We start from the raw sequence: 17,653 nt of genomic DNA, 5'->3' as shown, positions 1-17,653 counted from the left end.
AGTTTATCTCTGGTATTGAGGTAGCTCGACACAAACAGCAAAGATTCGAGGCAAGTAACTACAGCGCAGAGAGCTTTGAAAATCCCCTGCGGGGAAGTAGAGCCTCGGACTTAAGCACAACGGACTGCTGCCCCGCTGGGCTCCTTGGGCGGGTTGGTGGCTGCGAGGTCGGCCTCAGGCCACGGGCAGGACCAGCTCTGGGGGAAGGCTGGGGAGGGATCTGGCACGCAGCTGTGGGACCGAGTGCCAGGTCACGGCCTGCCTGGAAGGGGACCAAGGACAGACGTCAGAGAGGATATGCGGGAGGGAGGGCCGCTCACCCGGGCTGGCAGGGACAAAGAGAAAACAGCCCGCTTCCAGCAGCAGGGCTTGGAGAAACTAGTGATTCCCTGGGGAGCTGCATGAAATTCCCCGACGCCTACAATGACGACTCTTCTATAATTTCCTACTCTGCTTTGGGACTGTTGCTGTCTCTGAGAGGAGCCCCTGTCAGCTTGTTAGACTGCCTCGGCATCTGGCGTCGCCTCCAGCTGTGCTGTGCGTGCTGCGCCGCTGTCAGTGTGCTGCACTTTATTTCCCTTTGAAAAGGCAGCGATGTGCTGCTTAACTGTGGGGTAGAGCTGCAGAACAGGGAAATTACATTACGGGGTGTTAAACAGAAGTTAATGCAACTGACTCTTTTCAACTAAATCACTACAGTTATTGAATGAGGAATGGTCTAAGTAGGAACCAGAAACATTCTTTAACAACATGTGCATAAAACCCCATAAAACTTGTTCTAAAATCATTGCAGCTGAGAACATTCCTCAAGTTCTTTGTGTTTTGGGTGGTGCAGAGCAGTGCAGTTTGGCAGGCCGGTACTTAAGAACTGCAGGAAAAGCTTCTGCTTCTGTATTGAGGCTCCTGTTTCAAGGGGGTGCGGAGGGATGAATCCCACCCTGCCCTTCATTCCCACACTGCGGCCGAGCAAGAAAGAAGTCTCAGTGTACAAAAAGGGTTGTTAAGCACTTTTGTTGAATCAAGGCAAAGCCAAGTGGCGGCTTGTGAGGAAGGATGGGCTTTATGGTGCAGGAGTACGTGTGATTGCCATTCAGCAAGAAGTAGTACTGAATTTTGGGTACAGGAGCACATTATGCAGTCATACACTTCCTGAGGAGAAAGTCGCATGCGTTAACCCTCATTATCTATCTTTGATGTGTACGTAGATCCCTTTTACACGTCCAAAATGCTTCTCTTCATACTGTGGTTAGAGGCCTACTGTCAGTACTGATACACAGTTTTATGCAGCACTGAGGACTATCACAGTACATAAGCCTCCATATTTGCTACTGTTTGACCATGGGGAGATCATCTTGTTTATTTTTCCCATAAAATTGCATCTCCACCTGACCTTTTGCCCCCGTTTTAGCTGCCTACCGATTTGTTCTTTGCTTAGGCTAATGCCATTTTAAATTTCATTTTTCGATCCCCTGTGTAGGTTTGGGTAAACAGGCACACCTGGCATGGCTAAGGGTACGGCACAGGGAAGAGCGGTGTGTAAACCCATCAGTGGTGGGAGGAAAGAGCCCGTTAAAGATATGCATATGGTTTCTTATTCTGAAGTTCTTTTAGGGATGAGATGGAAGACGTATTGAACTGGCGAATCCTCCTAGGAAAGCATAACCTTACCCACAATGAGTCCACACAGAGAGCGTGAAGCAAACCTACCAGCATGAGCGGTTCTACTACTCAAACCGTCTGGATTACGAGACTGCCTTGACCAAGGCAATGGAAGGCGTACCAGCAAACCGGCTGCTGCCTTCACCTGCGCCAGTCCTGCCGAATGACTGGATGGGGGACACAAGAGGTGTGTGAGCAACTGCTGGTTTTCAAGGTCAGATGGGGTCAGCATGATTTTCTCTTAAATCCAAATAGAGAAGGATTATATAGCCCAGCCTCTGCCTCCTACGTGTTTAGATGAAGGTGGCAAATACCTGCAGTGCAGGTTCCCAGGGTAACAGCACTTCTGACAGGAGGTGGCCGGCTTGTACTTTCTTTTACTTTAGCGTCAAATTATTTGTACTCTGGCAGCAGCCATGAGCCCTAACCACAAGCAAGATCCTGTTCAAAAGAACAGCTCCTTGGTCGGTGCCCAGAGGAGCTCCTGTGTGTAGGACATGGTGACTCAGCTACCGCATGTGTGCAGAGCTGCACGGCTACTCAGGTTGCTATTTGAAGCTCTTTCTCTCTGTTAACGTATATGTGCAAAAAAATATGAAAGGCCGCTGTCGGCTGGTCCCGGGAAGGTGCAGGTTTCCTTGACTGTCAGCTAAAAGCGCAACCCCCTCCCACTGCCCTCCAGGACACTAACGGGGTCCTTTTCCCCGCTGACAACCATCATGGCAGGTGTAAGGAAGCGTTCTGCTGCGCTCCGTGCTTGGGGAAAAGACAAAGAGTACTGCGCACAGCCCAACCAAGCAGCGCGCAATGGGCTATTCTCCGGCGGGCACGAAAACGACCCAAGCGGGTGGCCTGACACATCCCCCCACATCTTCTCTGCTTCATCCCTCTCCTCTGCTCTGCCCTGCGGCGGGTGGGGAGGGCGGCCCGTTGCGGTCCGAGGTTTTCAGGCGAAGCCCGGCTGCCGGCGCTGGACCCCAGCGACGCCCCGGGGCGGGCCCGGCCCGCCGCCTGCCGCGCAGCCCTCCCGCCTCCACCGGCGAGAAGGGAAGACTCCGGAGACCACGACCTGCGTGGGCGGCTCCGGTGGGGCAGGGCGACACCCTGGGCGGGCCGCCGGCCTACCCCTCCCGCACGGCCCCCGCGCCCGCCGCCAACGGCCGCGCAGCCGTTCCGCCGAGCCGCCAGGGGGCGCGGCGGGGCGTGGCGGGGGCGGTGCTCTCGCGAGAGCGGCCGTTGGCGGCGGGGCAGCGGCGGCGGCGGCGCAGGGCTGAGCGGGGAGCGCCACGCCGGACGCCGGTAAGCGCGGCCTGGCCGGGACCGCCGGCTGCCGGGGGAACGGGGACGGGGTCCCCCGCGGGCCGGGCAGGCGGCGGTTGCGGGGGTGGTGGAGAGACGACGACGACACGGGTAGATACGCGTTCCGCGGCCGCGGCGGGGGGCGGTGGCGTGTCGTTAATCCCCGTGAGGGTTTTCCCTCAGCGGTGCCGCCGCCCGCTGAGGGCCGATTTAGGAGAAATGCGCGTCCCCGCGCTCCGGGAGGTGGTGGCTGCGGTCCCCCCCCGCGCTCCGGGAGGTGGCGGCGCTGCGGGGCCGGGGGTGCGCGGCCTGGCCCGGCCGGCGTTCGGGGCCGGGCGGAGCCGCTGGCGGTGGGAGGGCGGGTGTCCCGGCGAGCCGGCGTGGGCCGGGCAGGCCGTTACCGTTCTGTAGGGGAGAGCTAACCTTGATCGAACACGGAGGCAATAATAATCGGGGTTAGAAACGGTCAGGAGTTGTCGCGCACCGCCTTTGCTGGAAGTTTGGAAAATGTCTGTTGGTAGGTAATGGGTGAGTGGTTTGAGCCGGAGCTTTTGGGGGGTTTTCTTAGTCATTCTTTCAGCTTTAAACTCGGTATTTGTGACTGGGATTAAAAGGAAAAAGCTGACAGAGGAACAGGTTGTCTTTCGCTGGGGCTTTAGGTAAGGTATGCAGTGAGGGGGAGGGGAAAAAAGCTGACAGGCCTTTAAAAACCACCGTTCGTAAGGCTGCAAGAGCGTAAGGGTGCATTGATGGGTATACACGGAGCATGGCAATGCCATCTTTGGGGCCGTATGCTTCAAGCAGAGCAAGGGATTTGTCAGTCGTTTCCCAAAGGGTTTTAAATGCAGAAGTCTGAAAGATGGTTGTGTTGTAATGTAAAGTCTGCGTTAAAATAACAGCGTGTCTTTTCTGCTCTGGGATGTCTACTTTGGTACTGGATGTAATTACGGTATAGTAATTTCAGGCCTTCATATTTGGATATTTTGTAATTCTATTTATATGCCTGCTGTTCTGTACTTAAAAAATACATTTACAATGGATGGATTAAAACAACAATCAGACTTCGTGTCTCAACTGTGCTGGTGACCTGCAGCCCTTCAGAACGCAGCTCCCGTGCAGGCGTCTCAGTACGTGTGCTTTGTGCGCTGGCTGGGCTCTTCCAGGGCTAAAATAGACTGAAAAGGCAGTTCTGTGTGTTGAGGTTTGTGGCACAGGCAGGTAGAACCTACTTGAATTTTAGAAAATGTATCACCCGAAACTTATTATTATTCCTTATGATGTCAATTTCACTTCCTTAGAACTTTGAGAGGTCCTTTTTTCTGCGCGTGGCTTGTGAATTTCAAAATACGGTGGTACACACTTGTTTTGGAACAAAATAATCCCCCCAGCAGAAGCTCCACACAGATCCTGGCTCGCAGTGTTGATGCTGTACTGTATAAAATGCTTGTTATGCTTGGATTTAAATGGAAACGTCTGAGATTCAGTTCATGTACTTACAGTACTTCACTTCCTGACCACAACTCCCACGTACCTAACTTGGGATAGTTACTTAAGAGGAACTACTGTTTTTCTGATGGAGCAAAATGGAAATTAAGAGGGATTTCAGTTCAAACCAACCAGCTGGTTTAAAACCACATGAAGTCAGGTCACGGAGACCTTTGGAACCGCTTCATCCTGCCAACTGAAAGAAATCATTCCACGTTTATAAATAGAGTCTGTTCGGTGTGAGGTTTTGTTCCCTTCAGAAGCTTTTCCCCAGCAAAGACTGGGCACAGCCATCTTTTCAAGGTTATTCAACACCCGTTTGAAATGGAAAACAATGTGCGGTGGGGATGGTTGTGCTGAAAGTGAAAAGCTGGTAAAACCAGTTTTCTGCTGGCCTGCTAGCAGATTGCTAGGCAAGGAAGGGTTGTCCGCTCCTTTGCTGCTCCCCAGCCACTGATATTTAATTATAATCTAAATTTAAAAAAAAAAAAAAAGGAAAAAGTATTTTTGTCCAGCAGCTTCTGATAATGAAAGCAAGAGAAGAAGACTATGAGAAGTATTACCGCAGGGGTGGAATGGGCAGCCTGTTCGAAGACTGGAGATGGTACAGAGCACTAGAAGTAATACTGTGACCACAAGTTTGGCTGCAGTGACCTTTGCAGTGACAACCTGTCAGCCAGGCTTTTGGGTGTTAACAGAAACAGCCAAAAATCTGTCTGTAAAGGCTGGTCATTGTTTTGCAATTAAGAACAGTAGTATTATCTTCCTGCCTCATTTGGGCAGTTCTTTTGGTTTCATAGCGATGACTTTTTTGCTGATTACGTGCAGACGTGTACATGTGTGCGTTCCTCCCCTGCATGTGAAGTGGTGGGAGCAAGGGTAGGTGTGATAAGAATTGTGTGTGTAGGTGTCATTTCGGTCCTGCCAGGAGTTAACCATGTCTGAGCGGTTTGCTATCAGCAGGATTTCTGGAACTTCCCAGGTGCGGTGCTGGACCATCGGGCGCTCTCAGTGCTGGGCTTTGTGGGTGGCCAGGGACGGAAGGTTTAATTTGGTTTAATTTCAGCTTAGCCCTTGCTGCTGCGGAAGAAACAGGCGCCGAACGCCTCAGCAGCGCTTGGCTGTGCCGCGTTGCATTTATTACATGAAACATGCGTGTTGCCACACTTCTGAAGTTGCAAGAAATAGTGGTTTTGTTGCAAAACTCTCGGGTTTTGCGGTTTGAACTGCCAGTGGGATGCTCGGAGGAGGCGCTTGGCCTTCCCGCCGAGGGAGCGGACACGGCGAGGGCTCCACCACCGCCTCCGCCTCCTCCTCCTCCTCCTCGGCGGGCCGGGGGCAGCACGGCGGTGCCTGGGCCCGGTGCCCGCCCTGCGGAACGGCCCAGCGGTGCGGGGCACCGGCGCCTCCCGCGGCCGCTGCCGACGTGCGGGCGCGGCCGGGCGCTGTGGCGGCGGGGCGGGGCGGGGTTGGCCGCCGCGATAAGGCGCGGGGCCGCGGAGGGCGGACCCCACCGGGGTTCTATCCACCCTCCCGCCTGGAGCGGGGTCGGGCCCGCACGGGCGAGCGAGGAGGGTTCGGAGCGGAGTTCGCAGCGGGACCGGCGGCAGCTTCGGAGCTCGCTCTGCACAACGGGGGGGGCGGCGCGGCGCGGCGCTGCTGCTGCTGCTGCCTGCGCACGGAGAGTAAGTGCAGGCTCAGCTGGGGAGGGAGTGGGGGAGTGAGCGCCTCCCGGGGGGGGGGGGGGAGGGAGAGGAGTGCCTCCCGTGACGCAGTGTACCCACGGTGGGGTACCGCCGTGGGGCTGGAAACGGCTCGGTGGTGTGGAAATTGCCAAAAATGGTGACTCCGCCTTGCAACCGCGTATGCTGTTGCAGAAGTGATTGTGTTTTGTTGTTTGGGCCGCAGTGTGCGGTCTGGCGTGTTTCAGAGCGTGCCGCCTGAAAATGCCTTCAGCGCCGGGTGCTGGTTGGTGATCGTGGGGAGGCAAGAAAATAGGTGCTTCCCCCCACTTGTTTTTGCTTGTGGGAATTGAAAAGAAGGATGGATTGACTCATCCTCAACGGCACTGTTACTTTTATCGGCTAATTTTTGACAAAGCATAAGAACAGCCATTTTACAAGAGCTGGCTGGCTGGAGAAAGCGGCATTGGTTCTCTCTGTATGCATTTTGGAGAGAGATTCTTGCAATCAAATGAAAAAATCAAAAAAGCAACTAATGCAAGTATTTTCGGAGATCTTTAGAGCAGCGTGTGTAAGTTTCTTAAATTTGACTGTGCCAGTATGAAGTCAGTAATGCAAAGTGTGAAAAAGTAGCACTTCTTCAGGCATCGAGCCCAATTCCCTGGTGGCATAAAGTCAGAAAATACATAAATGGCAATGCAGCATACTTTGGACTTGGCATTTGTAGATACACAGCTTAACATAATTTTCACGAAACTCAGAATTTTAAGTACATTATCTACTGTGCGAGCAAACATGGTAATTACATTTAGCCTTTTAGACTTTGGTCATTTGTTACATAAGAGTACAATGAATGAAGTAATAAAGAACAATATGTTTGGGTTTTTTTTTTTTTTACTTTTGAATATATGACATCTTAAAATATCTAATGCCCTTGTTTTCTTGGCTGGGTACATCTCTACTTTGCATTAATACTTTTAGATTATATCTGAGAGCTAGGGCTCCCACTTATGTTTTCTTGTAGGTTGTACATGAGAGAGTTGACAAGCAAGATAAAATCAAAGGGGTGTTGTGAAGAGAAAGCATACCTTTCATTGCACATCACTAGCATGGTGAAGATCATGAAACCTGACAGAATTGAACTGGGGAATGACTTAGAGTATGGAAATACAAGGACAAAACTGGCATTCATGTCACAGAATGAATGATGCATTTTGGACTTCTGCACCCTGTCTAATTTGGTGTAGAATTAACATAAGCGTAACAATTAAATTAAAGTTCACTCCTCTTGTAGTTGTGCTCTGTGCTTCCAAGACAAGACACTACGGCGAGGATGGGTTTGAGTTACATGCAGGGGCCTGGTGTGGCTTCTGTGCCTGCTCTGTGTCTCATGGCTGGGGCACCTGGGAGATGGGAAGCCCGTGGTGTGGAGGGAACCAAGGGAGATGCAGCCTCTGCCACTGCCTAACAGCAAACCTTGCTTTTTCTGTCAGCTTCCACTTGCCAACCACTCCTAGCCCTCTGCTCTGAAATACACAACTTATATGTATCTGCTGGGTCTTGGCTGTAGAAGGATTTTTGGGTTGCAGTTTATATGGTCATGGGGCTTGGAAATTGCAGCCTAAATAACTGCTTAGTTCCACAAGCTCCGTGGTCATCTTGTCATATTCAAAATACTCTTTTCAGTTCCCTCCAGAGGAGTGGTAAAATCTATGAAATATTTAGATTGGCACATACGTACGCTTTAAGTAATTCTGTAGGGAATTTCCATTGCTGTTGTTGCTGAAGACTTGTTTTAAATAGAATGTTTACTACAAGTCTTTAGTTAGTGCTTCAGGAATACCACAAAACTAACATGAGAATTGAAACTTCAGTAACAAAATACCTACCGTTTAGAAAAAACGCTTACATTGGCACTTCCCATTTCTACTAAAAATCCATATTTAGCTTTTTTCCCTTACTTGTAGAATCTTTACCAGTGTAACTTCTTTAGAGATTTTGTATTTGAGCCCCTTTTACTTGAGGATATGCTGAAGCTGAGTAAGTTACCATGGCTGTGACCACGACAAAAATAACAGGCTGCTGCTGTTTCAGCCTTTGCAGCTTAGTAAAGAGTAATCTGTGTAGCAACGGTTGTTTTTTTCAGTTGATCAAACTGTATTAGAATTTGCTCATTTATGGGAGCCAGTTTGTTTGCCTGCAGCTGAAAAAAGGGTGACTGAAACAGTTCCTGGCCCTTGCCGGGCTGTCGCCCCCAGCTCCGGCAGAGCTGCTGAACCTTGCCTGAATCAGCGCTCAGCTGCTGGAGTTTGCTGGCTAGACATAAAAGCCAGGGGAAGGTGAACGGCAGGGGAGGATTGCCTAAGCTCCTGCGGTTGAAGCTGTTGTCAATATCTGTTGGTTTTCTTGTGGTTGTGCAAATTCCGTGGGCCGAGGTGTTTAAGAGACCATTGTTGCCCCTGGAGAAAGCTCTGTCTATGTTTAGAAAACTTGCATAGGTGTAGGGTCTTAGAGTTTTCTTTGTTCACCTTTATAGTGAAGTTGAGCAGATGGTTCTTCATATGACGCCCTTCCTCTTCCATTAAAACGGAATAGAAACTATTAAGAAAATTCTTGTCATTGTGTTTTAGGAACACTTCAAGAATGAGTCCACCACAAGATAGAAGTAGAAATTCCTGCAGCAGTGAGCCTCTGGCAAAGTGCCTTCAAGCAAAGAAGGACTTGGAAACAGCTATATCTGGAATTGTCAAAGCTGAACAACAGATTAAAGACAACTGGCGGGAGGTAATTTTAAACTCTTTAAAAAAATGTTTTAATAACTAACACGACTTTGACAGTTTTTATTATACCAGAGTACTTTCTATTACGATGATGGTCTGACATTTGCCTAGAGACTCGCAAGCATCTTGCTGTGTAATTTGGTCATACTCTTCTTGATAAAGGTATTCCTGTATTACTAGTTTAGGAATGCAGAATTTACTAAAGCTGTTGGTTGAAACTTCAAAATAGAGAGGGATTGTTCTTGGATACTTCTCTAAAGGTAGCCTTGGAACTTTTACTACTGTGAGTCATGTGGTGCTGTGGGTGACTGTGGTTAGTTTTTGAGAAATAAATTGCTCCAAAAATACCACTTCTCTGTGACAAACGCTATTTTGTAATCAGCGCGGCCTATGCTTGTTCATGCGGTTTGACAGATGTTCTGGAAATGGCACGTGTTCCCTTACAGGTCAAAGCCAAGATTCACAGCCACATAAGCCGCCACCTGGAATGCCTGCGCAGTCGCGAAGTTTGGCTGTTTGAGCAGGTAGATCTCATTCAGCAGCTGAAAGAGGAGGCGTTGCAGCAGCAGGCACAGCAGCTCTATTGGGTAAGATTTGGTTGTACATTGTTGCACTGGCATTTTTAAGTAAGCTTTCTCCTTGCGAGTATTTTCTCAATTTTGATCTTAGAGGCCAAAACAATAACATGTGTTTTGTCTTCCATGCAGTATTTGGGACAATTCAATTGCCTTATTCATCAGCTGGAACGCTCCTATAGTAACGAACTAGCAAACCAGATTTCAGTTTGCCTGGAGAGGTAAATATGTTTTATGATGCAAGTTAACACAATTGGTGTTTATTTTGATTTCTGAATTTCATCTGATTTTTTTATTCTAATAGATCTAATAATAGAACTAACTCACTGTTTCCACATTTTTAATGATTCTTAGAAATAAGATCTTCAAAGCAGTCTGAGATAGCATTCCTCTTATCTTTTTTACCCTTGATTGAAAAAACAGGACTGTAATGAGCAGTGGAGGTGCTCATTTGTACAGATTATTTCAACTATTAGTTGTTGATGGCAACTGAAGTAAGAAGGATAAACTATTCTGTTCTTGATTTGTGGATAGGCATCTCTTATTTTTATGCAAGTATTAGAAGTCTTTTTGTTACCTAATTAGTGCTAAATCAGGTTGGAAGCCTTTTCATGAAATAATGGACTGATTCCCAAAACATGACAGATAAAGAAGGTTGTCATCTTTTTCTTTTTTCTTTTTTCTTTTTTTTCCTTAACTATCATCTTACCCTTTCAGACTGGAAAGTCTTACTCTTAAACCAGAGGAGTCTTCAATCCTGAATTTTGAGGCTGACACATCTTACCTTCGCCAGGCTATTACCTCATTTGGTTCAATTAAAACGATGGTAAGCACCAAGACTTTCCTGGGTTGGAATATTTGAAAAAAAAATTTTTTGAGGCAGTTGTGCAATATATTCCAAGTGATACTTCTACTTTTAGTTATAGCTTGAATGGATCTTGTGTACAAGTCATATAGTTTTAGCTGTATAATATATGCACAATGGTTTATTAACTATTGCATGCAGTTCCAATTTTGACTGAGCTTAGACCTGGTACATACGTATTATTTTAATATGTTTTGGCAGAGACTAAGGGAATGATATTTGTATTCTTACTCTGTTCCAACAGCTGAAAATAAACATTATGGTTTTCTTTAGATATTTAGAGTTATGCATTGTAGATGGCTTTCTGCAATATAAATATTTTGAGATTCTTATGTAAACAGTGTATCTCCTGTATTATTAGAGATAATTATCTTAAAGGAAGTAGACTGAAGGTAGTATTTTTATAGTAAATTTTTCCCCGTTCTGTTTTTAAATGTTGATGGAATTGTTAGCTGCAAAGAGCTGACCAGTTGTAACTGTGTTTTACTTCTGCTTTACTGTAGAATTCATCCTAGAAACTGGACAAAATTGAGATTTAAATTAACTTTTACTTTTCTTTCCTTACAGCAAACCTCAGAGAGAGAGAACACTTCTCCCTGGTTCCCGGGGCAGAACTGTGCCCTAATGAACTGTGAGCAGGTAAGATTGGGACTTGTATCTGTGAATATTTAGTGGTATTAAAGGGAAAGGAGAACTCAAGCACAATATGTTAGCTTGCTTGAGTAATGCCTTCTCTTTGTTTGTTGAGATGTTTGAGTAGCCAGTAACAGTCGCTGTGGTGAGCATTAGTGACCTGATGTTACAGCTGCTGCAGAAACAGACGTGCAAGAACATAGTATGAAAGTGAATTTGGAGTGTGACGGTCAGTCAGAAGTTTTTAATTGAATATTCCTTGATGTTGTCAAGTCAGCACTTGGAACTATCCAATTCCTTTTAATGCAGAAATTCATGGGAAGTCTTATGTTGGGTTCTGCACAGAAACAGCGTCAGTGAAGGAGGGTAGCAAACCAGTAACGGGAATTGTGGTGAGAAGGAGAGTTATGGCTAGTTTATGGAGGGTTATGGCTATGTCGTGGTTTAACCCCAGCTGGCAACTAAGCACCACCCAGCAGGTCGCCCTCTTTCCCCTGGTGGGTGGGGGAGAGAATTGGAAGGGCAAAAGGGAGAAAACTCGTGGGTTGAGATAAGGACAGTTTAATAGGTAAAGCAAAAGCCTCACACACAAGCAAAGCAAAACAAGGAATTCATTCAAGTACTTCCCATGAGCAGGCAGGTGTTCAGCCACCCCCAGGGAAGCCGGGCTCCATCACACATAATGGTTACTTGGGAAGACAAACACGTAACTCCAAATGGCCCCCTTTCCTCCTCCTTCCCCCAAAGCTTTATAAGCTGAGCATGACGTCATGTGGTATGGAATATCCCCTTGCCCAGTTGGGGTCAGCTGTCCCAGCTGTGTCCCCTCCAAACTCCTTGGGCTCCCCCAGCCCACTGGTGTGGCAGGATGAGGAACAGGAAGGTTCTTGACACTGTGTAAGCACTGCTCAGCAGTAATGAAAACATCCCTGTGTTATCACACAGTTTCCAGCACAAATCCAAAACATAGCCCCATACTGGCTACTGTGAAGAAATTTAACTGTACTCCAGCCCAAACCAGCAGAGTTACACATATAAGAACTGTGCACTGTAGAAATTGTCACTTCCCTTTCTTGTCATTTGCTCTCTGGAGAATCTGGGATCCCAAAACAATCTATCAGTGCAGTGGCTTAAAGTCATACAAGTGATTGAAGATGTACTTTTTTTCTTAAGTAGAAGGGACTGTTTTTTCTTTTGGTTCAGAAACACTGTTGCACGTTGAATGCCTGTTTTGATGTTCGCCATAGATTGCCTCAGCAATTAAACTTTCTCATAACCAAGAACATTCTTTCTCAGCAGAAAACGTTGTGTGGGACAGTGAGCGCCTCGCTTGCTGACTGGTTACTTGGAAGCAGACCCGTGGGTGTTTGCCAGGCTCCGTATGTTCCCAGCACCAATCTTGAAGAATGGATTACACAAAAATGTGTGTCAGAGCCCAGCCAGGTAAGCCTCTTATGCACTAACCTAGTTTTTAATAAAGGGGAAAACACAGTATCCAATTGGAGGCGGAATATGGTGGGAATTAAACCTTCTGTAATTCTCTTTGCTCTGCCTCACATTCAACTAATACTTTTGCACTTACTATCAGAATGCTCCCAGCTGTAACTGTGCAAATAGTTACTGAACATTGTCTTTTATTGCTAACAGATGCATTTCAATGTGTCTTTACTAGGATTTAAATTCTTCCAAAGTCTGTTATTTTGAGCAAGCCTGGGGAAATCTGAAAGATTTGGAAAACTGGCTCCTGCAGAATCAACAACGTGATGCTGCTGGGAAGACGGACTCCCGTGGCCGCAAGGACTCCACTTCTACTTCCAACTCCTCTTTTTCCACTATTGAAAGGCTGGAGGAACTGGAATCCCTCGGACAAGAAGAGATGGACCTTTCTGACTGGCTGCTTACTCCCAACACAGAAAATGGAAGTAATGCTTCAGAGGAGAAATGGAAGTATGAATTTAAGCCTTTTAGGGAAGAATTTAATTTCAATGATTGGCTCCTCAAAGCTGAAACATGTACCAGTTGTCGCGGCAGCCAGATCAAAAGTGTTGAAATTGAGAACCTGGGAAATCTGAAGTGCCTGAATGAGCATCTTGATGGAAAGAAATCACCCACTACATCTGCTGTAAACGCTTGGCTGCTTCAGCATCCCCAGGCCCCATTTAAGGTGGAAGATGTGTGCAAAGCTAATGAGGTGTGTGCCAGCCTTTCAGAATGCGTGTGTGATGAAAACTGTGGAAAAGAGGCTCTGTGTAAATGGCTTCTGAAGAAAGAAGGGAAGGATAAAAATGGAGTTCCAGTCAGCCAGAAAGATGTACCAAACCCTGAGCATGAGAAGACCAAGTCTGCTGCCAATACCTGGCTTAACCCCACACAGCAGCTCACAGGGGAACCCGTTAGTGCAGAGAAAGCAGATTATTCGGCAGAGATCGCAGAACCCTTGAAAGTGTTGCTCGAAAGGCCTCTGACAAGCTGGCTAGCCAAGTCTGAGCACAAAGCAGAAAGCACAGAAGAAAAGTCAAGTAGGGAAAAAGCAGATAATAGTGTCAAGACTCCTTTCCTAGACCTCTTGGCTCCGTTCCACCTCCCCTTGAATGTAAACAGTTGGGTGTTGACTTCAAACAACCTAGAAAACGCTAACCCACCTCCAGCAGAAGATAAATGGCTTCTACGCAAGAAAGCACAAGTGAGCATGTTCCTCAGTTTTTGTTACTGCCACGTCTTAAGCCAATGCACTGGGTTTATTGTTTTACTGAATGTTATGCCTGCCTTCTCTTCCAAATTCATAGCTCTTCTGGGTAATGCTGACTGAAAATTTGCAGGTTTCTTAGCTCTTTCAGTGTTTTCCGTGATTATTACTTAGTTACTTAAGTAGATGAGGCCAGCATTTAACACAAACCGAGTTAACACGTTTTACTAAATGAAGAAAGTATCCATCTCAAAGACTCAGAAGTGAGTTTTATTTTCTTTTTGAACACTTGACAGAATTTGAAGGTGCATCAGTATTTATTTATGTTTGGAGATCAGTAATTAAGGTGACTTCTCTTTCAGGACTTTGGCCTTCCTACAGTTTGTGACCTTTTTGCTTGTATGAAACTCAATGGAGATAAAGAAAAATGGCTGTATCGGACTCCTTTACAGGTAGGGTGCACAGAATGTGTTAGAACGGCTGAGCCTAAGCATAACTTGGGGGTACAGAATGCAGATGCTGGCAGCTAACTGTCATCTGCAGAGGTCTCTGAATGCAATGTTTAAAAACATTGTGATTTCCTCCCCATATACCTTTTTAACAGCTTTCACCACTCTTACTTTTTCATTATTCCTCCTCTTTTGAGCACAAGCCAGGGAGGGAATTACTGATGGTTTTTGAGTAAATCACTCTTCAACTTATTGACACATGGTAAAATCTTCGTAACTTCTACTGTAACTAGAACAGGCAATTAATGTCTAAATTTCCAGGCAGCTTCTTTCTTATCTCGTTTATGTATTTACAGCTGACGTCATGTTTTTCCTTTCTGCCAAGGTAACTCTTTATCATTGTTTTTGAAATTCATGAAAAAAGTCCTTAGCATGCGTACTTCAACCCTAAAAGGCAAGATACTCAGTTTTAGGAAATATTTCAGTATGATTTTTTTTTTCTATGGTGTCTTATACTTTTTTTTTTTTTCCCAAAAGTGCTGCTTTCTGTTTATCAAAGAGAATAACCCAATTTTGAATTTGTTTAGATGTGAAGAACTGGAAGCATCGAAATCATCCCCTTCCTGCTGATCAATCGCACATCACGCTGAGTGACTGCAGCCAGCTGAATTCTTGTGTTTGTGTTTGGCCATCTGCTTTTTCTTCTAAAATTATAACAAAAAGATTACTCATATAACAGAGTTACGGTGCAGAAGATGCCTTTTTGTTATGATTAATTCTGAAATGTAAACCCTCTGAGCATAAGCAATCCGATACTATAGGGGCGTTAGTAAATTCATATCTGTTATGGGACTACGTGAATCTTCTTCAATGGGTTGTCACTTGAAGTATGTTGAAGCCAGTGCAAGTATAAAGTGAAATCTGTCTGCTGCTGTGAAATGTCCACCTTTGGCAGTGACTTCAGAAGTGTTGCCTTTCCTCTCAGCTGCAACAACTTTGTCATGAGTTGGGTTCCAGCTTACTGGGATTGCGGGATAACTTAGGCTGTATTTGGAAGCAGTTTCTTTTATTGAGCAGTTGCTAACTTTAAAGGTTTCATTTGCATCTTGTATAGGTGCGTCCGTGTAGTCCAGATTTTGAAAAAGACATGAATTTATGGGACCTGATGTGTGACAGGAGAACTGGTAATTTAGTTTTGAATGAAAACTTTTCTTGCAAATTTTTAAGCCGTTCAGACAGGGTAGAACAGGGTAGGGTGTTAATTTTCATGCATCAGTAGGTCAGATCCTACCATGTCCCCAGCTTTTAGTAACTATTTTAATTTTGTTGAACAAGCTGTGAGATGAAATGTGTACATTTCTGCTAGGTTTTGATAATTCATAATGAACTTTTATTGACTAAACCACTGGAAAGCAGGCATCTTAGCCACATAATATTTAAAGGTAATATTTGAGGAATTAGATGTCTTCTTATCAGATTGATGTCATGCTGTTTAATTGAGAAACACTAACCTGGCAAACTGTGTGGCTCCCACTGATCCATTTTAAAGATATTTAAGCTGTGGATTTCCATATTTATTATCCATATGGAAGTGGGGTCGAGTAACTCTGATCCCTGTAGCTGTGGACATAGTATGAGCAATACCTCTAGCTATTTAGCATTTTGAACCCATAGGAAGGAGTGCAGAGATGTTAGATGGAAATGTGGATCACGCCTGTCAGACTGCATGAAAAACTGTGAAGTTACATAGTTTCTGGTGCAGCTTCTACTCACTTAACAAATTATTCCTAATGACTATAAAAATAACCTCCCCTTCTCCCCATCCCTGCAGCCTACCTGGGAATAAAAGTGATTTCAGTTCTTCACAATGCTATAGAAAATAAATTATTAGCAAGATCCAACCTTGGTATCACTTTGCAGTGTGAAGACATTCCCATCTGGTAGAACCTATGCATTTGGTTAAAAATAAGTTTTCAGTCTGTGAGGGGGACACTGCACATCTGAAACCAGACCCTGAAAGGGCTTAACATCAGTGGACCACTTGAGGCTTTCGTACTTTCGTAGTTGAAGCTTTTTCCTGGAAGCAGCAATATGTTTTTTGAAGTTCACTTTTTCCTTTGAACAGGTCCTTGTTGCTGCATGGGCAGACTGCACTGTGACTAACTCCAATAATAGCCTAATTTGATTAGAAGTTGAACTTACATGAAGGTGATTGACGTGCAGCCCACCTCTTACAATTCCTTGTAGTTGTCATTGTGTGCTACTTTGTCAGTTCATTATGAGCCTTTAAAGCTTGGGGGTATGTATTCCTTTACTTACTCAACTGACTTGTTATCAATAATTGATATTTATGTAAAACATTGATTAGTCTTTTCCATTAAAAAATAATTGCAACCACAGGCGTGGTACGTCTCCTTTGCAAGGCGGTTAACAAAAAATGCTGTGGCACGTTGCCTGGTTAACTTCTGTTGGGGTGCCGCTGCAGCTGCGCTTCCATCCCCATGCTGGATTCGCTCGTCTTAGTTCTGTGTCCCACCGCCTCCTGCAGCTGCACGGAGCCCCCTCGCACCAGGTACCCCTCAGGGGTAGCTCCTGCCCTGCACTGCACCGCAGCATCAGCCCCGCGACACACGGCTGCTGTGTCCAAATCACCCTGCCATGGTCAGCTGCTGTAAGAAATACAGATTTAGACAAAATGATGTTTGTTTCTTATCACTCTTGAATACATAAGGAGGATGTATGGATCTTAGTGGCCTTTGGTCCTTTTCTCCCATGGCTGTAGAACATCCCTGGTCCGGCTGCACCATTGGAAGTATTTCCTTTCTGGCTCTTCTCTCCGGGTTTTGGAAGGTCAGGCTCCCTGCATGTTTCGTTCCTCCTGAGATTTTCCATTCCTTTAACCTCCAGGCTACGTTGTAGCATTAAGAGAACATTCTCATGAGAGAGCATACAGCTGGGCCTGGCAGTCTTTCAACCGTGACACCCTGAATTTCTCATGTGGGTGTGTACACGCAGTTTTTATAAATGGACTAGAGGTTCTTTGTTAGAAGCAGCCAGGTGCAGACCTAACTCATGCCCTACACAAGACCGGTGTTAATGGTGCTGCGAAAGTACCAAAAAAAGGCGGTAGTACCCTTTGGTGTCAGTGAGGTGTCTGGCATGCAACAGCACAGGGCAATACTCACACCATGCACAAAGCTTCACTTCAAACATACCAAATTCCTAACTATCTAGAATTTACTACGCACAGGGGTAACCTGCTGTGAAAGCATAAAAGAAGGACTTTTCTCCCCTCTCCTTTTTCAGTCCCAGATTAGGGACTGGATCATTTTCTGCCCTAGCATACATTTCCCTCCTGTTTTTGGAAGCAGCTTCTGCTTCACGGAGGAATCTGAAGATTCCTACCACATGACTAGTGATTTTTCAACAAATTCCCCCAACTGTAAGAAGTCACCTGCTAACAGAGAATGGTGAAATTGCCTTTCTCTGTTCCCAAGACTAAACAAAAGCAGCTTCACAAGATTCAAAAAGCTGTCATTA

At 46.0% G+C, this 17,653-nt stretch overlaps 1 protein-coding gene across 7 annotated transcripts; it reads left to right on the top strand.

Annotated features, from left to right (window-relative positions):
- Positions 1-2,896: 2,896 nt before the first annotated feature.
- NCOA4 (nuclear receptor coactivator 4) lies at positions 2,897-16,509 on the top strand. Of its 7 annotated transcripts, XR_014269408.1 has the most exons (11): positions 2,897-2,958; positions 8,756-8,909; positions 9,352-9,492; positions 9,613-9,701; positions 10,198-10,306; positions 10,913-10,984; positions 12,275-12,421; positions 12,651-13,661; positions 14,027-14,116; positions 14,701-14,789; positions 15,228-16,509. XR_014269408.1 is itself a non-coding variant. In XM_082486689.1 (10 exons), exons 2-10 carry the CDS (start codon positions 8,769-8,771, stop codon positions 14,704-14,706), a joined length of 1,806 nt encoding a protein of 601 aa, XP_082342815.1. In that variant the 5' UTR covers positions 2,897-2,958; positions 8,756-8,768; the 3' UTR covers positions 14,707-16,509. The 7 variants fall into 7 exon arrangements, 5 of the variants coding, with proteins under 5 accessions (XP_082342815.1, XP_082342814.1, XP_082342812.1 ...); XR_014269409.1 differs by having other exon boundaries at positions 14,027-14,789; XM_082486689.1 differs by having other exon boundaries at positions 14,701-16,509.
- The last annotated feature ends 1,144 nt before the right edge of the window (positions 16,510-17,653 follow it).

This window comes from Vanellus vanellus (assembly GCF_965231255.1).
Source record: "Vanellus vanellus genome assembly, chromosome: 7".
NCBI classification, from domain to species: Eukaryota; Metazoa; Chordata; class Aves; order Charadriiformes; family Charadriidae; genus Vanellus; species Vanellus vanellus.
The sequence above is the reverse complement of the archived record's forward strand: the minus strand, read 5'-3'. Positions and strand labels throughout refer to the sequence as shown.